The sequence below is a fragment of the Malaya genurostris genome, chromosome 1, assembly GCF_030247185.1.
Source record: "Malaya genurostris strain Urasoe2022 chromosome 1, Malgen_1.1, whole genome shotgun sequence".
Lineage (NCBI taxonomy): Eukaryota > Metazoa > Arthropoda > Insecta > Diptera > Culicidae > Malaya > Malaya genurostris.
The window spans coordinates 52,041,719-52,063,529 of NC_080570.1; the positions used below are offsets into that span (position 1 = coordinate 52,041,719).

At 37.2% G+C, this 21,811-nt stretch overlaps 2 protein-coding genes across 2 annotated transcripts; one reads left to right on the top strand and one right to left on the bottom strand.

Annotated features, from left to right (window-relative positions):
• Positions 1 to 6,365: 6,365 nt before the first annotated feature.
• On the bottom strand, positions 6,366 to 7,747 carry LOC131439419 (charged multivesicular body protein 3). Its single transcript, XM_058610410.1, has 2 exons — positions 7,558 to 7,747; positions 6,366 to 7,475 (listed from the first exon to the last, which is right to left on the bottom strand). The coding sequence occupies exons 1-2, from the start codon at positions 7,600 to 7,602 to the stop codon at positions 6,855 to 6,857; spliced, it is 666 nt and encodes a 221-aa protein (XP_058466393.1). The 5' UTR covers positions 7,603 to 7,747; the 3' UTR covers positions 6,366 to 6,854.
• A 4,373-nt stretch (positions 7,748 to 12,120) lies between these two features.
• LOC131439427 (ATP-dependent RNA helicase SUV3 homolog, mitochondrial) lies at positions 12,121 to 14,698 on the top strand. The gene is made up of 3 exons (XM_058610418.1): positions 12,121 to 12,220; positions 12,304 to 13,128; positions 13,202 to 14,698. The coding sequence occupies exons 2-3, from the start codon at positions 12,339 to 12,341 to the stop codon at positions 14,656 to 14,658; spliced, it is 2,247 nt and encodes a 748-aa protein (XP_058466401.1). The 5' UTR covers positions 12,121 to 12,220; positions 12,304 to 12,338; the 3' UTR covers positions 14,659 to 14,698.
• The last annotated feature ends 7,113 nt before the right edge of the window (positions 14,699 to 21,811 follow it).

Sequence of the window (21,811 nt, forward strand, 5' to 3'; positions counted from 1 at the left end):
ATCTGAGAGGGTCTTACTATGACGTAGTTTATATGCTGTCATGCATATAGTAAATGTAGCTTCTGGTTTCAAACTATTCCACCAGAGGGGCCACATCAAGAGCCCTGCAAACCACTGATTAATACCTGAGACCGGAAATCATTAAAAAAAAATTTATCATTCAAATACACGCGTTTTAATACAACGACTAGGTTAGTAAAGAATGGTGAAAATAGGCTGATATATCGTATCTTAGAGAAAAAAAAACAAAGCAAAAAATACAATGCTTAATTTAATGATGAACTCGTGTATTTTGCGAATTGAAATCAATATTGTTACATAATGAATTGAAAAACATTTACATTAAATTAGGGTTTTAGTCAAATATTTAACCTCAGCAAAAAGAGTTTGAAATGTAGAGTTATTGAACCTTATATACACATACATATATTAAACGCAAAGCAAACAAAAAATGCAAAAGCAAACCTCGTCGAAGTGATTGTTTAGCGTATAGCAAAGAACTGACAAGTCCATACTCATGAACACACACAGAGAATTAAGCGACGATTTCGTTGTGGTTTACTGTTTCGCTGACACCTGGCGCAGTCTGGTGACGAAATTGCCGCCGAATGGGACGCCATCTCGGTGCAAACGTCATTCCAGCCTGTGCGTTCGTACGTTTCACCAGGCGTCGTCACAGTTTAGATAGGCGTTTCTCTATACAAACGCACGTAGAAACAGTAATTTCTACGATAATTACTGTGCGCACTCCTCTAGAAATGTTAGTATCTTCTCCACAGATTCGCATCCTGCACGCCCGCAGAAAACCTTTCTGTTACCGGAAAATTCACTAGAACAACCACAACCAGAAAGCGTATGCTAATTAGTCACGAAACCATGTTAATATTTTATAGAGCACGATAGGCAGCACCATGCTATAACGATTTTACGATAACTTAGATAAAAAGAATATGTTCTATTTCAACAAACCCAGTGTGTAAAACCCAATATTGCAATCGAACTTTTCCACGAAAATGCACTGGTATAAATGTTTGACGATTGTTGTTCTTGATGAGTTGAACCTCAAACTGTACTGTTGACATTAATGCATAATTATGTACTCACAACTTTCTATAGTGATTGACTAATAAAACTGAATTCAAAATGAAATGAAAGTGCTTTTTCGGTTCATACGTTACTCTGCGTTGATCAATAAATTTCCTATTCTCTGGTTGTGCATCATCTAAAAATTATTCTGAAAGAAACTAACCTTGACCCGAGTGTATGTAAGTAAAACGAGGATATCTCATCCAAAACAAAATTTAAAAAATATTGACAAAAAAAGCAAGCTTGCCGCCATATTTTTAAAAACTTAAATAAGATTTGACAACTTGTTCGTTCGGTTGATTGATAGACAACTGACACAGACGAACAGCATTTCTTCCAAGTGGACACCTGTCGTCACGCTACTCACATTCACTCTGCATTTGACATTACACTGTACAAGAATTTCGAAGGTGATTGTCTGTGTGAATATTTGTTTGTGAGTGTGTGTGTATGACTTTTCTCCGAGTTGCAGAATCGATTTTCTCAAGAAAGATTCTTCGTTCCAATAGAAAATTTTAAATTTCATCTGGACCCGACACTGTAAATGTATTTGATAAAAGAAGCCGAAAGAATAGCTAATTTCTTAGTATTAGGACAACAGATTTCATTCTAACTAATGCTTTTAGTATATGAGATGAATACTGGATCCGTTACCCTACTGCGTAATCACATACCCTGTCAGCTTGGAGCGAAACCAATCTTTAGTTCAGCTACGCCATCGTACGGCATCACATTCAGCATATCATGTCAATTGTATGAGTGCGCAGTGCGGACGAATTTGACGTTTCTCTCCTACTTCTTAGTACGAGATTCGATGCGGACTCGCCTGAGGGCAGCATTCTCTCAAAAAAGGATGCTCCCAATGATTTGTTAGAGAAATGTGAGAGCTGGATATCTTGTTAATATGATGTCTTTGGTAATCATTAAGGTAAAAATTTAGCTTCGACTGATTGTCGGTAGACTGTGCGCCGATAACAATTGGGTCTTAAATTCAGATATCTTCCAATATAGGGGCTCAGAATAAAGGGAAATTTACATTACATAAAACAAGACTCTGAACGGCTATCTGGGTCAAATAATAGCACAAAGTCACACGGGGAAGTCATTACGGAGTCTACTATCAGACCCTGTCAGCTTGGAGCGAAATCAATCTTCAGTTAAGCAACGCCATCGCACGGCATCACATTCAACATATCATGTCAATTGTATGGGTGCGCAGCCCTGCTATTTTGGCGCGCACGAATTTAACATTTCTCTCCCCTACTTCTATGTATGAGATTCGATGCAGACTCGTCTGAGGGCGGCATGCTCGCTAAAAAGTATGTTGCCAATGATTTGTTCGAGAAATGTGAGAGCTGGATATCTTGTTAATATGATGTCTTTGCTACTATTCAGTGACAACTCTGCTCGAAAGAGAAAAAAAATTGTCCGCCAAATAGCCGGAATTCCGATCAATCGGAAAATACTGAACAAATGAACCCGACGAAGCGACGAGCAATCAGGACAACCAGCAAATGCAGGCAAAATGAAAAAAAATAAAATGGCTTATTCCATGTCCGTTTCACTGTGTTGGCGCTGAGGAAGATCAAGCGGAAGGTTCGCAGTTATGTTCGAAGTATGAGTCATGTAACCATCTAGTGCAGTACTTTTGAAGTTTTAATACAAACAATACTGTAAATCATCCATTAATAGACTTTTTTTTATAAATCGAATATTATTTTCAAATCAATGATTAAATTGTTGTAGATTAGGTTATTGCTAGTTTAATCGAACGATTATCCGATGACGGATTATTCGATTACTCAATAATCGATTATAATTTGCAAACTAATAGATTAAATATCAGTCCGATTGTCCAATATCCTAATCGCGAATCACAGGACTTTTTGTGCGAACCAATTTACTTTTATTCAGCAATTACATACAGTCTTAGAAAAAAAAATATGAAATAGCTATAGTACACCACTTTATAATTATTGAAAGTCTGCATTGATAATTCTATATAGCATTTTCATTACGACCTTAGTGAAAAAACAGATTCTCTTTGTTTATTTCTCATTTGATTATTATCGTAAGCAATCCTTCTCTCTAACTGTTTTATCGTTTATTTGTACCCGGTTTTAACCCTCGAAATTAACTAAAATAGTTATCGAAAACTACAAGAATATTCTGTAATAATTGAAAGAGAAAGTAAACAAAGTTAATCTGTCATATGCACTTAGGTCGTCATGAAAATTTTATACAGAACTAGCTGACCCGTCGAACTTCGTCTCGCCAATTTTATTTTAATTTATATTTTCGGACGGCAGAGTGGTCAAACGTCTAATGTCGTTAACGCTTCTCTCCATTATGCGACTCACTACTCGGCCTACAATAAACGATTGTAACGAATTCAAAGACAACACAATAGTTTCCAGACCTCTTTCCAACTAATGGTTTCGACATATGAGATTAAGTGTACAATTACCCTAATTTAAATTGATTCCGTAAATTTTTCGTGGCCTTGAGACTTGCTCGTTATTACTTGTGCAGGCTCAATTATAGACTAAACACGTTTAAAATTCATTAGTAAATCCTTAAGCAGCCCTTACACGTGACAATATTATTGTCAATCCAAAGTATTGTCAATACCGTCAATCCAATTGACTTGGTAACTTGAGTCCGCATTTTTCGAGAAAATCAAGCGTTTGGAGCTTCAAATATTGCAACTGAACATTGAAATATTGAGAGATGAGTTCATTGCACATATTCGACAGCTTCCTTTCTGGAGAGAAAGTATTGTCGGATTGATGAGCAGTTTTGATTTTTTGACAATATTTTCGTCAATCCAATGAAGTTTCCATTAAGCAGCCCTTACACGAGACAATATTATTGTCAATACAAGGAGTATTGACAATACTTTTGATCGTGTAATGGAAACTTCATTGGATTGACGAAAATATTGTCAAAAAATCAAAACTGCTCATCAATCCGACAATACTTTCTCTCCAGAGAAGAAACTATCAAATATGTGCAATGAACTCTCCTCTCAATGTTTCAATGTTCCGTTGCAATATTTGAAGCTTCAAACGCTTGATTTGTTCGAAAAATGCGGACTCAAGTTACCAAGTCAATTGGATTGACGGTATTGACAATACTTTGGATTGACAATAATATTGTCACGTGTAAGGGCTGCTTTAGAGACTATCGGAAGGATTATTTTAGACCGATTGTCCAAAAAATTCTTCATCTCTAGTCTGATGATACTACATGGTCATTTTTAATGAATGTACGTAGCATTGCAATCTCAAAATAAATTCATTCACATTCACTAATTTTATCCATGTAATGTCCATTAACTTGTACATGAACATTGAATTCGTCAAATAATCATATCAATATTCATATCATTAGTAAAGTCATTACATCATTTTGCCGAGTACTCTGTCTACAATTAGGGAATGGCTATAAGTTAGCTTCTGAGAATGAATATTAGAAAAAAATATATGAAAAACGTGCAATATTTCTGTTATAGCGAAGCGAATATGTGCAGTGAATATACCAGTCGTCTTTCCTTTCAGCCAACGCATTAAACAACGATACATATGTTATTAACTATTATAACTATATAATCATCTCATACAGATATGATATTTACTATCTGCATTTGGTAATTGGTCAAGTAACCCAAAGTTTGGAAAGAGGGAATGATTTATCTTCAGCTACTTTCGAAGTTAATGAATAGTATCTTAAGCCGTCCGTTTTCTAGTAATTATCCACAGTTTAAAATTCACCCAACGCAACTGAACGAACTTTAGCTCAGCGCAGCAAGAAAGTTAGCTCAAAACTTGTTCTCTACCTTCAAGTTGTCAAAAATTTCTCGTCTACTTTGAAGCAGCAAGAAAGTGGTTGTTTTCATATACTGTGAAACTTTTGGTTGCTTTGAGAGACTCCGCTATAATCTTATTTTGATCTTTGTCTTACCAATTCTAAAATAGTTCAGAAAAAACCCACATAAAACACAAATATCAATCTATTACGCTAATTATCAACTAAACATTGGCGTTTAATTGTCATTTATTATACGAGGTCTGTTAAAAAAGTTCCCGGAATTTTTTAATTGCGCGCGTCTGGAGAGTCCGGCGGTCAAATTTTTTTTATTGTGTTGATACATATGTCCCTAATGTATGGTGAAATTTTCAGCTGTATTCATTGTTTACATTCTGTCTTGTAGCGGCTGGTGTAGACGTGTTTTTTTTAGTTCGGCGATTTTTGTTAGTTTAAACAATGGAAGAATTGAAGAGTCAAAGAATTTGTATTAAATTTTGCGTGAAAAATGAAATAAAGTGTAACCAAGTGTGCGAAATGTTACAGAGAGCCTACGGTGAGTCTGCTATGAAAAAAACAAGTAATTACGAGTGGTATAAGCGTTTCCAAGATGGCCGCGAAGACGTTGAAGACGACGAACGCTCCGGTCGACCCAGCACGTCAATAATCGATGAAAATGTGGGAAAAGTGGAAAAAATGATTATGGATGATCGCCGAATCACTATTAGAGAAGTTGCTGATGAAGTTGGCATATCAGTTGGCTCATGGCATCATATTTTTTCAAATGTTTTGGGCATCAAACGAGTGGCAGCAAAATTTGTTCCAAAACTGCTGAATTTTGATCAAACAAACAAACGCATTACCATCGCTCAGGAGCTGTTAAACGACGTCAACGACGATTCAAATTTACTTGAAAGGGTCATAACTGGTGATGAAACATGGGTGTACGGTTATGATGTCGAAACAAAAGCACAATCGTCCATGTGGAAGCACCCAACGTCACCAAGACAAAAATCGCCGAGGTCAAAAAAATACGCCTACACCAGCCGCTACAAAACAGAATGTAAACAATGAATACAGCTGAAAATTTCACCATACATTAGGGACATATGTACCAACACAATAAAAAAAAATTTTTGACCACCGGGCTCTCCAGACGCGCGCAATTAAAAAATTCCGGGAACTTTTTGAACAGACCTCGTATATAGATTGGAGTTTTTATATTCTCATTACACCAGAACCAAGAACATGAAAATCAAATTTACATGAAAATTCAATAGAAGTCTCATGGAAATCTTTGTCTTTAAGAAATCGGATTTACTGGTTAAATAAAACATGTTCACAAAAGCTTACTATTTACAAATAATTCAATTAATCATAGGTGAACGAAAAATGTTGCCTGAATTAATGAGATTTAGTACTGTAAAAGATATTTCTCAATCTCAGAATTTCCAAATACTGCTTCAGTGACATCAGATGGTGAGTGTAAAAAAATCGTTTTTATTTTAAGACGTGCTGCTAAGAACCAACCTTTGCAGACAAATTCTTATCTTTTATTTATGCATTGTGTGAGTAAATAAAACACTCGTAACGTAATTAACCTGACGAGCCAAATGATTTAACTTTTTTTTTCTACAAGCACGCAAAGACTTATACTATTCAAAAGAATCAAGGGCCAATGAAAACATCAAAGAAAACATGAGTTCAAGTTATAGAGCTCTTTAAATATTCCTAAAGGTTAATGCATTTTCCTTCACAAATCACAATCATTTTAGTTCAACGCTCTATTCGGAAGAAAATAGAAATACTCGTCTACGAGCTGTACTTCCGCAGCCGGAAAAAAAATCTGACTATATGTACACGAGGAATATAGTAACGTAAGTGAAAACATAATGGACTCCACCAAAATGTTTTGATGTTGATATTTAAATTCTGAATAGTTAGCTAGATTCTGACTAAAATTACGATCGTAACGCTTGCAGCCGACTCTGCATATCTTTCATGTCTTCTTCATCCTCGACCTCTGCCATCACGCCTGAAGCTTCACCCTCACTTTCCTTCGTTGGTGCCGCCATCGGTGCTGAGGGAGCCTCACCAAGCTTGCCAGCAGTGATCTCCCACAGAACCTTGTCGATTTCCTTCTGTGCTTCTTCCTCCATTTCTTCAACATCCTCTAGGGATTCCATCGTTTCATCAATCATTTCTTCTATGATACCAGCTTTCATCATTTCTTTTGACATATCTCGCATCGCTGCAGCGACTTCCGGAAGTTTGACAAGAGCCTGCATAGCTTGCATCACTTCGGTTGATTTTGATAGGGAACCAGCCACTCGTACAGTTGCCAGCTGATTCTTCATTTGGAGCTGAACCGAATTTATATGAGCTTTGCTAGTGTAAATTTTATTAACGGCTTTTCTGGAACGGATCAGTTCTTTCGCCAGTGTGGTGCAAATTTCCTTGTCGTTCTTTTTGGCAGCTTCTTTTAAAGATCGCTTCACTTTTTCCTCTTCCCGTTGGATGGAACGTATTTGTCTGTCCAATGCATAAGATTCTTTCCTTAATTTAGACGACCACTCTTGTACCTGTAAATAACTCAATGTTAACGAGAAATCGATAGAATTGAGGTAGTAAAATTTAATGCATCGGTATTCCATCTGATCTTACCATGTCTTTTGGATTTCTTTCTTGTGATTTACCGAAAAGACCCATGGTGAATTCAAATTATTGTAGTAGTTATTAAGTCAGCTATATTTTGGTACAAAAATCAATTAAAAAAAATATTAAATACATTAATACACAATTGCCCTGTGTCTAATTGCGTGAATCATTCGTGGATATTTACAAATAAAATTTGTTCTTTTTTCTGACATATGATGAAGCAGTGATGCCATCTGAGTACCGATCAAAAGATTCTACGTTGGGCTCAAGTTAAGAAATTTTTACAAAAAATAAATAACTTGTGATCACACGGTTGTTTTGGTCGTCTTTTTTCGGAATATTATGTTTGACAATCAACATTTTAATTGCCTTGGAAAACTAAAGTCTGCAAAAAAACTCGATTTCCAAAAGTCTAAATTCATATATAATTTAAGGATACACTACAAAGAACACAATGGTAGTTCTAACTTCGTTGGGATTGTAGAAAAATAATAGGCAAAAAATTATCAAATTTACCATGAATTATGAATAATACGCTGTCGGAATCCTCCATTTTTTTCTTATTGCAATTCCAAATTGCAAATACACCACCACTTCTTTCAACTTTAACTAATGTCGTTTTCGTTTTTAAATTGCACTACACCGGTGTAGCGAAAACTGCACTGAAACCGTTCGTTTTTACCAATTGCACTACACCAGTGCTACACTTTTTCTGCATCGATACCACTGGTGTAGCACTCATCAAAAGTTTGGTGTAGCTCTGTGCAATGGAATCATGTATTGTAGTCAATGGTTACTGTTTATGTTTTCGTCATTTTTGTTCGTTTATTCATGCCTCAGTGTAGCACTGCACCGGTGCAGTGCAAATTAAAAACGAAAACGCCATAAGAAACTGACTCGCAAAACCGTTGTTCAGAAAATTTCAAAATTTCAATGCCTATCTAGATTGAATCAATTGAATGGTTAGAAATTTTCAAATTTTCGTGCCTTCCTAGATTGAATCAATTGAATGGTTAGAAATTTTCAAATTTTCATGCCTTCCTAGATTGAGTTATGATCCGTTTCTTCTTTTATTTTGTTTTTGATTGTTCATGTATCATTCGGCTTTAATTGTATTATTAATTCCATCAGTTCTTATGTCTACATGCACCATAATACCTTTGTCCCGGGTTGGCGGTTCAATGCATAAGGCACTGGTCTTACAAACCAGTTGTCGTATGTTCGAGCCCCGAACTGGAAGGATTCGTAGTGTCAGTAAGATCGTAGCACCAGCCATGCAATGGTTCTGTACACTCTTAATCGGCTGCGAAGTCTGTTGAAACAGAAGGTCAAATTCCACTACAGGAATGTAATACCAAGGCTTTGCTTTACCATAATAACCATGTGCTCCACTTAAATACTGATGGTTGCCATTACTCTGTTGTGTGTTTATTCTAAATTTGTTTTTTTTTTTGTATTCGATATAACTACAAACGTTTTCTGTTTTACCATCCCATAAAAAATAAACCATTGATTTTACAGCATAAACAATTGATTCACAATTAGATCTATGGGTTACAATACATTTTATTGTGTCTTGATAATAATTTTTCTTCATTTCCAACGATTCAATATATTGTTTCTACGATTCTACAATTGAATTTATTGTACACGTGCTGTTTCAAACAATATGCAAATTGTACCTTTTATTGTTTTCCAAGAAAACATGTATGAGAAAACCTTATGATTTGAATTGTTACGATACTTAACAACCTATACATTTTATTGTAAAAAGCATTTTCACAATTAATTGAATAGTGTATAACAATACATAAAAATATTTTTCAACGGTCGAAGCATAGTTGTGGTAGGTTTAGTAACAGCAAATCGTATTGTTTTTTTTTACAATATTTTTTATTCGGGTATGTATGGGAATTGAGTAGTCGTTACATTGTGACAAATTAAGATTCTTGTCTAGTGGGAATAAATGTAGAAAAAGTCTTTCACGGTTCATGCATGTATGTAAAAATGTATGTAAAAATCTGTATAATACAGATAAATCTGTATAAATGGCATCTCTGGTTGTGGGCTCAATCTTACACTGAGGTAAAAATATTTTTGACTCATAATCATACACTACGGTAAATGTATATAGAGTTTCGTAAGCTATCAACTTATGAACCAAGTAGAAGACAGTTCCATCGACGACACGACCAGGCACTCCGAAAAAAATTCGGAATGAAAAGTGTTCGTGAGCGATTTACCGCCAGTTACCACAAATATGGCGACCCCTTGAAAATGATAAAAATAATCTTTTTGCGCAACACTGTTCAAGTTGCTAAGAACTAGTTACCAAGGAGCCCAATAGTAAATAAACAAACCATAATGACGAATAAAATCAAAACGATTTTCCCTAGTGGTTTCAAACTTCTACAATATATATTAGTGAATGATTTTATTTGTGAAATTATCCTAAGTTTCAACTACATCTGGATGTTGAATTACACTGCGGGGCGATTAAACAAGATAGAATAAGAGCAAATTCAGCAGCTAGAAGTTCTATATGGAAGATCTATAATAGAGCAGAAACTGGAACAAACGTATCCCCAGCAAGCCGTTCTAGTTTTATTTATTCGACCAGTTCTTCTGTCAAATTTAAAACTGGTCTACGATGCCGTTCTATTTTTTGTATATTTGAAACACGAGTAAAACACTGCTGGGACTGCCAGTTTTTCTTGTTATAAAATTCAGATTTAAATTTTGTAACTGGCATAAATTATGCATCTAGAACTAGAACACTACTGAATATGCCCTAAGTATTGGATAAGTTTCACATAAGGTTTAAAAGTCTTAATGTTACTTTGGCGTTTTATTATGACAGATCGTTTCAGAATACCAAATATGTTACCTGAACCACGCGTCAGGATAATAAGTATCCGGGAATAATGCAAATTACCGAAGAACCATACCCTCGAGAATCTCATACCCGGTAAAACATGTCGGAAAGAAATATGGCCCTTTGAGGACTGCAATTGATCGAGAATGTGATCAAGAATCGGCTGCCTACGCGAATGCGTGTTGGGCAATAGCTGTAATTGCAAATGACACGGACTTTATGATCTTTGAAAGTGCAGTTCTAAAGACATTGATTTTGAAATGATGGTTTGGTCTATCGTTTTTAGATGAGCTTAGAATTTTACGACTCTGTAAGTAGTTTCATAGTAACCTTATAAATCGTATTGAAAATTTTTGTTTATTCCAAATTACAGAATTATCCTGCACCAGAGTCAAGTTCAACAGTTGATTATGTATGGTTACTGAGCTATTTTGGAAACTTTAATATATTTTGGTCCGGCGTACAGATTTCTGGACGTAATCGAAATTAAGTACATCCTGTCTCAGAATTTTAAGGATTTTTTTATCCATCAGACATTAGACAAACATATTAGGTATGAATATGTACTTTATTTTGATTACAACCAAAAATATGAGCACTGGGCCAATATATATTAGAGTGGCCAAATTACCTTCGTTGCTCAATTTATTAGCAGTGAAAAGACCAATTTTTTGTCCCTATCGCGAAAGATCAAGATTAAATTAATCTAATAAAAATAAATTAAAAAAATTGGGCCCATGGGTTTTTCGTAACTTTGAGTGATAAATTGGTTTCGTATGGTGATGTTTTGTTTGATTAGATACGAATTAGATCGGAGTTTTTACTTGAAGATACCGCAAAGATGCAAGCTCAATTTTGCATCTGTTTAAACACGCCCAGAAACTAATTCAGGGCAAACATTAATAATAATTCGATTAATATTTTTTTGTATAGAAAAGTGTATGATATTCGAATTATGCACAACTCCGCTAGCGAAGATGAATCCCACAAAAATGAATTAATGCGTGTCTACGTCAACTCTGATTTGTTTCTTATACGTATCTAAACCCATGTCAGACTTCTTTGAAAAATATAAGTGTGGCATCGGAGCTCGGTTCAAACAAATCGTACGATCCCCAAATGAATGGGTTTTCCGTAAAAATGTTAGGTCTGCTTCGTAGAGGAACAACCTTCGCTTTTAAAACATTTCCTCTTTCAACTGCTATGAAAAGTTTAAGGTAAATAAATGTTACTACGGTAACGGTAGCTGTTATTCCAAAAACAACAGTTTTCAAGCTGAGTTGCCAGTTACAAACATTTTTCAAGCGATTTCATTTTGACATTACGATTTACTGAGGGGTAGTTAAATTTGTGATACAGTTTTTAATAGCGAGTGGCAGGTCGTGTCGTCGGTTCCATTACGTGTTGTAGAGTTTTATAATCGATTTAATGCTTTTCTCAACTGTTCTCTTGACATCGCAATGTTTTTTGTTACATATATGTATTCAATAATTGGCACGATGCGGCTCGACAAAATTTACAGGGTTATTTCGACATATACTCACACTAGCATTCGCAACACAACCGCTGAAAATAGTCACACCAACACATTCACACGTGGATTGGACCAAATAAAATTTCGATCTGCTCAAATTACTCGATATACTTGAAGGAGTTCACAATAAGTGTGTACGATTTGACGTTTATTACTACTACATATGCAGTGACGTAATATTGTTTTGCTGCACGTGCAAGATGTTAACATCTAACTGCAATATAAATCTCGTAACGTTTGTCGGCACCGGATTAAGTGAGGTAAAATTACGATTGCTTTCTCCTCGAAAAGCTCAGAGTATTTTATAAATTTGTTTTTTCAACCGTACAAACCATCGTTTCAGGTGATGTATTTCTTGGGCTTGAATCAAATCTGAGAATGTTTAAAATTTGTCATCGAATATCTGCCCAGTATGTGCCGCTGTTCGGCTCACGACTAATTCGAGGCCGGATTCTTTCTCCAATTCTAATCAAATCCCGTGGTAAGAGAGATGAAGGAAATCGACTGTTTACTCCGGTGCCTATTCGGCCCACACCGGACGACATAAATGTAGGAGCCGAATTGACCGGTGGAGTTCTCGATAAGGCAGAAATGTTGAAAGTGATTCTCAAGTTTAGCAATCGAAAAGAGATTAAATTTCTTTGCCTTGAGAATGGGATTGATTCCAATTTACAGTCACAAGCGTTTACCAGTTTTCGGAGGTACTGTCTTGAAACGGATGCTCTGCCGACGGATTTGCACGTCGTGTTGAGCGATATCCTTCAAGGAGCTGGTCATGTGGACGATATTTTTCCATACTTTTTACGGCATGTTAAAAATATTTTTCCACACTTGGAATGTATGGATGATCTGAAGAAAATTTCCGATTTGAGGCAGCCAGCAAACTGGTACCCGAATGCGAGAGGGATCAACAGAAAAATTATATTTCACTCGGGGCCCACCAATTCGGGAAAAACCTACCACGCCATGGAGCGGTTTTTAGCCGCAAAATCCGGTGTTTATTGTGGTCCATTGAAGCTGCTGGCCAGCGAAGTGTACAACAAGAGCAATCAGCGAGGGACACTGTGTGATTTGATTACCGGAGAGGAAAGAAAATTGGCGGACCCGAGCGGAAATCCTTCGAAACATGTTGCGTGTACGGTGGAGATGACTTCGATTAATACGCCTTGTATGTATGAATAATTTTATAAATTGAATGTAATGTAATGAGGTCTTATAAATTTGTCTCTTGCCCTTTTCAGACGAAGTTGCAGTCATTGACGAAATTCAGTTACTGAAAGATGTCGGACGGGGTTGGGCTTGGACAAGAGCGTTTCTTGGGCTGATGGCAGAAGAAATCCACGTTTGCGGAGAGCCAGGAACATTGGAACTTTTACAGAAGATGTGTGACACAACGCACGAAACACTCGAAGTTAGGAATTATAAACGTCTCACGCCTTTACACATCGAAAGTCAGGCTCTGACGTCACTAGACAATGTTGTGGCCGGCGATTGTATCGTGTGCTTCAGTAAAAATGACATTTACAGTGTATCTCGAGAAATCGAAGCACGAGGCAAAGAAGTGGCTGTTATCTATGGTGGTTTGCCTCCCGGAACGAAACTTGCCCAGGCAGCTAAATTCAACGATCCAGAAAATAGTTGCAAAGTGTTGGTTGCAACGGATGCGATCGGAATGGGATTGAATTTGAGTATACGGCGTGTGATTTTCAATTCAATAATAAAACCAACGGTGAATCAAAAAGGCGAGAAAGAAATGGACACTATTTCCGTTTCTCAAGCTTTACAAATCGCAGGTCGTGCAGGACGATATGGAATGAAATGGGATGAAGGATTTGTAACTACATTTAAATCTGAAGATCTTCCTACCCTAAGGAACATTTTGTCCCAAACACCAGAGCCACTGACTCAAGCTGGATTACATCCGACGGCAGATATGATCGAACTTTACGCGTATCATCTGCCAAATGCCACCCTCAGTAATTTGATGGAGATTTTTGTTTCCCTCAGCACGGTTGACGACTCGTTATATTTCATGTGCAATACTGAGGATTTTCGATTTCTGGCGGAAACTATCCAGCATGTGCCACTCCCACTTCGAGCGCGGTATATTTTTTGTTGTGCGCCCATCAACCGACAAATGCCTTTCGTTTGTTCCATGTTTCTAAAGTATGCCCGACGTTACAGTAAAAATGAACCTGTGACGTTCGATTGGCTCTGTAACCAGTGCGGATGGCCATTCCAACTTCCGCGAACCATCATCGATTTGGTTCATCTGGAAGCAGTTTTCGATGTGCTCGATCTGTATTTATGGCTAAGCTACCGCTTCCCAGATTTGTTCCCCGATGAAAAATTAGTTCGCGACATCCAGAAAGAATTGGACGACATCATCCAGCAGGGGGTTTTTCAGATCACCAAACTGCTGAAAAACTCGGAATCAGCGGTTTCGACGAACACACCGGACGAGGACTCGTTTATGATGCGACAAAAGAAGACCAAGTACTACCGCGAAAACCCACCTCGAGGGAAACTGACGGAACGGTTGCTTGCTCAAGGTCTACTGACGCCGGCGATGCTACAGGAATTGAAAGCTGAATGGGATCAAAAGTCAAGGCCAGGCGGCAGGGCTAGTGGTAGCGATGATGACGATGACGATTTCCCGGGGAAGAAAAATCGACGGAACAAAAGGCCAAAACATTGACTTACGGAGCGATCGAATGATAATAAAATGTAGTTATTGACATGATTGTAGAAATTTATTGGCACTCGAAAAAACCTTTTCTCAATAGGGTAATGATTTGGAAGCGTTTCGACCAATCTTTGAAGTGTATCAGTTGTTTTTCACTGGTCACGCTAATATTCTTCACCTTCATGTTGAGTTCATCCCATAATATTTCGATTGGATAAATGCAAGGGATGGCCGCAGTTGATCCACTATTTTAAGCACACCTTTCTCTTCCTTAGACCGTATATAGTGTTCTGTGCTTGGGATCATTGAGTAGGGTAACAGAGGTATTTTGGCCACTTTAATATTATTTTGGTCCGGCGTACATACTCCTGGATATAATTAAAAAGAAGTACTTATTCATACCTAATATGTTGTAAAATGAAATAATCACCCTCATTCTTGTTTACGGCCGTATGGACCAATTTTATTCAAGTCGGTAAATGAAATTTTCAAAGTAAACTGCGTGCAAAGTAAAAAAACGCATTTAAAATAGCAGTCCGATCAGTAGTATCTGCGAAAAATATGTTGCATTTTTCTCGCACTTTTGTCATCTTTTCGATAGTCTACATATTTATTACATTGATAAAATCATGCATTCCAGTTCGTGCTCGCATGTCATCCGACACAGTCGACTATTGGTCACGGTCGAGACGATAGAAACAAGGACAATACAGTGTAGTGAATAATAGGCAATAATGGCCAAATACGATTTAACAAAGCCTGAAACTTGGTCTACAAGGCCAAATTCAATTTGTATTGATTTCAAGCGCTGCAAAGTTAGACCAGCAGCAACCGAAATTGAAATCTTGATTAATGCCCCGTTTACACTTCTGCTGGCTGCCAGCATGCTGGTGCCAGTGTACTGCCCTCTTAGGAAAAAACGTTCAACTGTGGTCCAATGATCCAAAGTATTAGACCAACGAAGGACCACCGTTGAACGTTTTTTTTCTAAGAGGGCAGTACACTGGCACCAGCATGCTGGCAACCAGCAATAGTGTAAACGCTACATAAGCGGCCCTTACACGAGACAATATTATTGTCAATACAAGGAGTATTGACAATACTTTTGATCGTGTAATGGAAACTTCATTGGATTGACGAAAATATTGTCAAAAAATCAAAACTGCTCATCAATCCAACAATACTTTCTCTCCAGAGAGAAACTGTGAAATATGTGCAATAGTCTTTTCTCTCTATATTTTAATATTCATTTGCAATATTTGAAGCTCCAAACACTTGATTTTCTCGAAAAATGCGGACTCAAGATACCAAGTCAATTGGATTGATGGTATTGACAATACTTTGGATTGACAATAATATTGTCACGTGTAAGGGCTGCTATAAGGAACGAATGCATCTAAACGGTAATGGTGTAAGTGAGATTCAATTCAACAAGGCGTCTAACTGTGTGTACATTATGTTCAAACGTGAAAGAGATACAATTGCATTTGCTTCGGTTAATAACGGGGTGCACAGTGTTGATTATGATAATGTTAAATATAAAATCCCTGTGTACTTGGTGGACAATGCCATAGAAGTACGCGTGCATGACCTTCCCCCGCAGACCAGTGATGGGTTCGTTCGGGAAAGTATGTCGCAGTACGGTGAAGTTCTTTCCATCGAAAGGGAAGTATGGCGAAATTTTTTTCCGGGTGTCCGGAATGGCATGCGAGTGGTACGTATGCAACTACGTAAAGCAGTTCCATCTTACATCATTTGTGATCAAGACGGGACACATCCGTGTAAAACGCTGATTACGTATGAAAATCAACTGGTTACATGTCAGTTTTGTGAACAACCTGCACACTACGGCAAACCTTGCACTGAAACTGCAAAAAGGACATCTTCAAACAAAAATAAGGACAACTGCCCAACAACGGAAACTAGTGAGCGCAGTACTCCTGTTGTACCATCAAACCAAAAAGCAACTGCAAATTATGCACAACAAGGCGCGTCTACAGCAACTAACAACCAACCCAAGTATGCGAATTACAAGGAAAACGAAGAAAAAACGGAAACCAACAACGATGCCACAGATGCGGCAATGGAGGACGACACGAGCCACGGACAAAGTGCCCCTCAACCATCGCAAGATAAAAAGGGAAGCTCCTCTCCCCCTAGAAAAAGGATGACAACGAGATCCAACGGTAAAAAAAATATTTTATCTAATAAAAACATGGCTCATTCGGCCACGTAAAGCTTGTACGCAAATTGGCCTGAATAAAAAAAAATTATAAAAAAAACATCATGTATTTAATATAAAGTAAATAATAAAAACTTGGGACCGCGCATATATTCGAAGGCTCGCCAGAAAAAAAAATTGCATTTTACTATACTGCTATGCTTTCTAAATGTTTTCTGCAAAACACAAATTTATGATTTGATTACAAATCACCTTTAGATTCGAAAATAAATTTGTTGTTGATTCGCAACATAAAACTGACGAATCGAAACCACGGCATTTCGTCTATTCGTCCGTAAACGAGAATAGGACTTTTCGTTCGTACGAATGATGTTCGAATACACGTATCGTTTGAAGCTAAACTAACATACATTCTAGCGTTTCGCATATGGTTAATCACAAGAATTGGACTGAATCACAAGAATTGGAGAATTGGACGAGTCGCATTCAAATTCATTCGAGTGAAAACAAAAATGGTTTATTCGTATTCGTTCGAAAGTACCCGATCGTCGCATTGCCGATACGGACGTAAACAAGAATGAGGGTGAATGTTAAAATACTTACGTAACACCAAAGGTGTTCGAGAAGGTAGTACTAACTCAAATTATCAACCATTGCAATCAGTGTATCGATGATTTCCAACGCGGGTTTATGCCAAAGCGTTCCACAGCTCACAATCTCTTATCTTTTCCATTTTACGTAGCCAAAGTCATGTTAAACGGTTTTCAGACGGACGTCATCTACACCGAGCTTTCCTCTGCTTTCGATAAAATTAACCATGACATCACAATTGAAAAATTGGACCAACTTTGTTTTGGCACAAAACGTTCTCCAATGGATGCAACTAAATTATAGGAATCGTCATTTTGTGCACACTTGAACCCAATTCTCTAGCTCGGTAGAGTAATATACCGAGACAGATCGGCAACCACTAATTTTGCTGATTGCTCAGTAATCAATGTTATGTTTTCCGAGATACGTTGAGTAGATTTTCTGATTCTGCAAAGTGCATCTTTTTGCCGAGATTCGGCAAAATCTTGTACTGAACTCATCGGTGATTAACCATTATCCCGATATCAACAAATTCGTTTGCCGAAACTTTGAAATATATGTTAGCTTTTGTCGAAATTCGGCTAGATATCTGTCATTTACGTTTTACATTTTCATTTCGCACTACACAGCTATTTACTAACGAAATATTTCGGAGAAAATTACAGGTGGTCATTAGTAAAACCTTTTTTAATCTACCTAGTGGTGTAATGATGCCTTTTCTCGTATTACTTATATTTTCAAAAATATCACTAGAAGATTCTGTGAAGACATTCTTTTTCCAATTTTGAATAAAATAAGAAACTTTTTTTGGGTATAAACTAACATAACCTTTTCAATTTGTAAACAGTTATGTCAAGTTAATAAAAAATTATCTTGCTTCGTCGCACTAAATGATTTAACACACTTTACCTTATAGTTCTAAAACCGGAAGTCGGAAATCTTCAAATAATAACGTTTGCTTAAAAAATGGACTAAGACAGATGATTGCTTCTGATAAATTTCCCATGAAAGGTAATTATTTGAGCTTACTTACAAAAAAAATCTATGCCCTTGCGAGCGGCCTTCCTGCTGTTAACAGGAACATTCGCCATGGCGGACGAAACATGTTTGGTGGCAAGTTTTTAAGTTCTTTCTTTGTTTTATTTATCAATTTCTCCTCAGTTTTCGCGACAAAATTGTTGGAGTAGATCTTACGCTTCAGGTTGGTCCAAAAATTCTCGATGTGACGCATCTGGGGGACGTTGGGCGGGTTCGCCGACTTGTCTACCACATCGATATTCAGCCGCTCCATCTCTAACGATCACTCCGAGCAGTGGGCCGACGCTAGATCCTACCAGAAAACCGCATCTTCGCCCTTATGGTATTTCTTGCTGAACGACGAAACTTCTGGTAGGCATTTCGTACTAAAACCGCGTGAGCTTTCTCGCTGTTTAGAAGTTCGCGTAACACTTTTGGCAACTTAAAAGTACCAAACAAGCTCCACTTCTCCCTACATAGAAACTAAACATTGAGTTCAAGAAGCTGCTTAGAAGTTCATACTGACTTACACCAGCTGAGAGTTTTCCGACGAACGGCAAGGATTTAGAGGAAGGATTCATGAAAGTGTGTTAGGGCGCTGTCAGAGTAAGTGCGCAAAGCGGAACGAAGCGAAGCGATTCAATGTGGTGTACTGTCTTCATGCTTCGCGTGACGCTTGCACTATGAAAGCAACCTACGAAAGATGACACAAGGTTTGAATAGGTTTTTATGGGTAGCATCAAGTCCAAGGTGCGAGCATTTAGCTTCGGAAAGGATGTTAAAAAACAACTTTGAGAAACGAAACTAATAACATAGCACTAGAGAACAGGGAATAATCCTGAGAGTTTCAAAAATATCTGACCTAAAATGAATTTTTGGTTATAAGTTTTGAGTGCTGTTTTTTTGTTGTCTAGTACGGTCTGTAGCAGGCGTGTCACTAAATGTGTTAAGTGCGAAATTCGAAGTTTACAATCCCGAGTCGGTGGTCCAGAGTATAAGGCGCTTGTCTAACAATCCAGATGTTGTATGTTCGAGCCCAGACTTGGAAAGTTTCTTAGTGTCTGTGAGATCGTAGCACTGATCAGGCAAAATAGTAAGTGTAAATAAAGTTACAACACGGAAAGAAATCCGTTACTGCTGTCATGATTAGAAAATTATGAAACCACACGGAACGACCGGAATCAGCATTGACACAGCATGACTATTTTTGCCTTTCTCATATAGAAAGGCTATGCAATCACTGTGAAAATCGACTTTTTAACCGAGGCCCGGAGGGCCGAATGTCATATACCATTCGACTCAGCTCGACGAACTGAGCAAATGTCTGTGTGTGTGTATGTGTCCGTGTGTGTGTATGTAACAAAAATATGCACTCACTTTTCTCAGAGATGGCTGAACCGATTTTCACAAACAAATATTCAAATGAAAGGTCTCATAGTCCCATTGCTTGCTATTGAATTTCATTCCGATCCGACTTCCGGTTCCGGAGATATAGGATGATATGCACCAAAAAAGTGAAAAAAATATGCACTCACTTTTTTCAGAGATGGCTGAACCGATTTTCACAAACTAAGATTCAAATAAAAGGTATTATGGTCCCATAGCTTGCTATTGAATTTCATTTGAATGTGACTTCCGGTTCCGGAGTTATATGGTAATATGTGAAAATTTGAGCAAAAGTTTACACTCAATTATCTTTGGAACAACTCAACCGATTTTTGCAAACTAAGATTCAAATGAAAGGTCTTATAAAAATTTGTGGAACATTTTATCAGGATCCGACTTCAGGTTTCGGAACTAAAGCGTGATAAGTGGGAAATTACCAATTTTATAAGTATTTTTTCACGAACGATGGTTAAAAACAGGTACAAATCCCTTAAAACTGCCTGATAAATTCTTCTAGTTTGCAGAGTTTGTTAGTTTGTGGGCATGAGAACTTAATTCGGCACTACTGGTCCCCTCTTTTCCTGTTCCGATAGCACCGAAAGTGGAGACGAAAAACTCCTAAAACTAAATTTACCTCGATTTCTCTGCGATGCTTGAACCGATTTTCACAAATCTTGATTTGAATTAAAGTTCATACTGTCTTTAAACCTACTGTGAAATTTCATCCGGATCCGACTTCCGGTTCCGCAGTTGCAGGGCGATTAGTGTCAAAGTTTTCAAATCGCCATATAGAGTGACAATATGTACAACACCTAAAAAAGTAGAAAAGTCAAAACAAACGATGCGTGCTTTGTTCTATTTCGTATGCAAGAAACGCAGGTTCGTTTCGTTTGTTAGATTTTGTTTAATTGGCTCAATCGAAATATAGCATGAGATAGTAAGTATAGGTTTAACTACGTTCAAAACTGTTCCTATTTGTAGGTCATATTTTTTGGTAGTAAACGAACCAACTTCGGCTATTCCGTTCATCTGAATCCGGTTTCGCAAGAATTGGAAATAGTGATCAACTGCAAAAAGCATCTCAATTACTTTTCTTGGAGATGGCCAAATCGATTTTCACAAACTTATAGGTTCAAAAGAAAAGTCTTACAGTTTCATACGGAATTTCTTAATTTGTTGTGGATACTACTTTCGGTTCCGGAACTACAGGGTAAACAGGTGTTATAGAGTTTGTGAGATTAGATCCGAACAAATTATCCTATTTCTATTCAATAAACAGTTGTTTTCGCGAATTTCACGATTATATTTATGATGTAATGAGTAATATGAGAAAGGCATCATTACACCACTAGGTGGATAAAATAAAATAAAATAGGTTTTTTTAGTTGAATTCACAAATTAAACGTGCTGTCATTTCTTAGCTATGGCACATTTCATTTCCATTCAACTATTTTTTTAGTTGAATTAAAGAAATAAAATGTTGTTTTCAACCAATATGAATGGTTGAATTGGCTTCTGCAATCTGCAGCTATGTGGCGCCCTGTCACCGAAACGGTAACACCGTAATGACTATTAGCCACTAAATGGCACACTACTGCCGAAAAAATTTCAGACGCGGTTGTCTTTTCTATATTGGCAGGTATAAATACGATGTTGTATTGGAGAAAAAGACATTAACGAAACATAAACATCTTTTTGAATTTTTTTCTTCTAAATCACTGTTTTCTTCATTCTCACTGAAAACTTTGAGCACTCGGAAAACAAAAACCGAATACAAGTAGTACACCGGACGGCGCAGCTCGGAAGGTTTGAAGATACAAAAAAACTTCATCACAATTAGAGTGAAACATTCGAAGTTCACTTCACTGTTCCGCGTAAAAACATTATTACGCAAAATCGCTTCAAGTGCGCACAAATTCTGAATAAATACGATTTCCACTAACAGTTTACGACATTTTTACATATCGGTTTAGAAATTTAAATAAAGAT

Excerpts from the sequence above, each read along its gene's own strand:
- LOC131439427 (XM_058610418.1), top strand. The coding sequence starts at position 12,339 with ATGTTTAAAATTTGTCATCGAATATCTGCCCAGTATGTGCCGCTGTTC. Across the intron at positions 13,129-13,201 it reads GACTTCGATTAATACGCCTT|ACGAAGTTGCAGTCATTGAC; the intron begins GTATGTATGAAT and ends TGCCCTTTTCAG.
- LOC131439419 (XM_058610410.1), bottom strand. The coding sequence starts at position 7,602 with ATGGGTCTTTTCGGTAAATCACAAGAAAGAAATCCAAAAGACATG. Across the intron at positions 7,476-7,557 it reads AAAGAAATCCAAAAGACATG|GTACAAGAGTGGTCGTCTAA; the intron begins GTAAGATCAGAT and ends AGTTATTTACAG.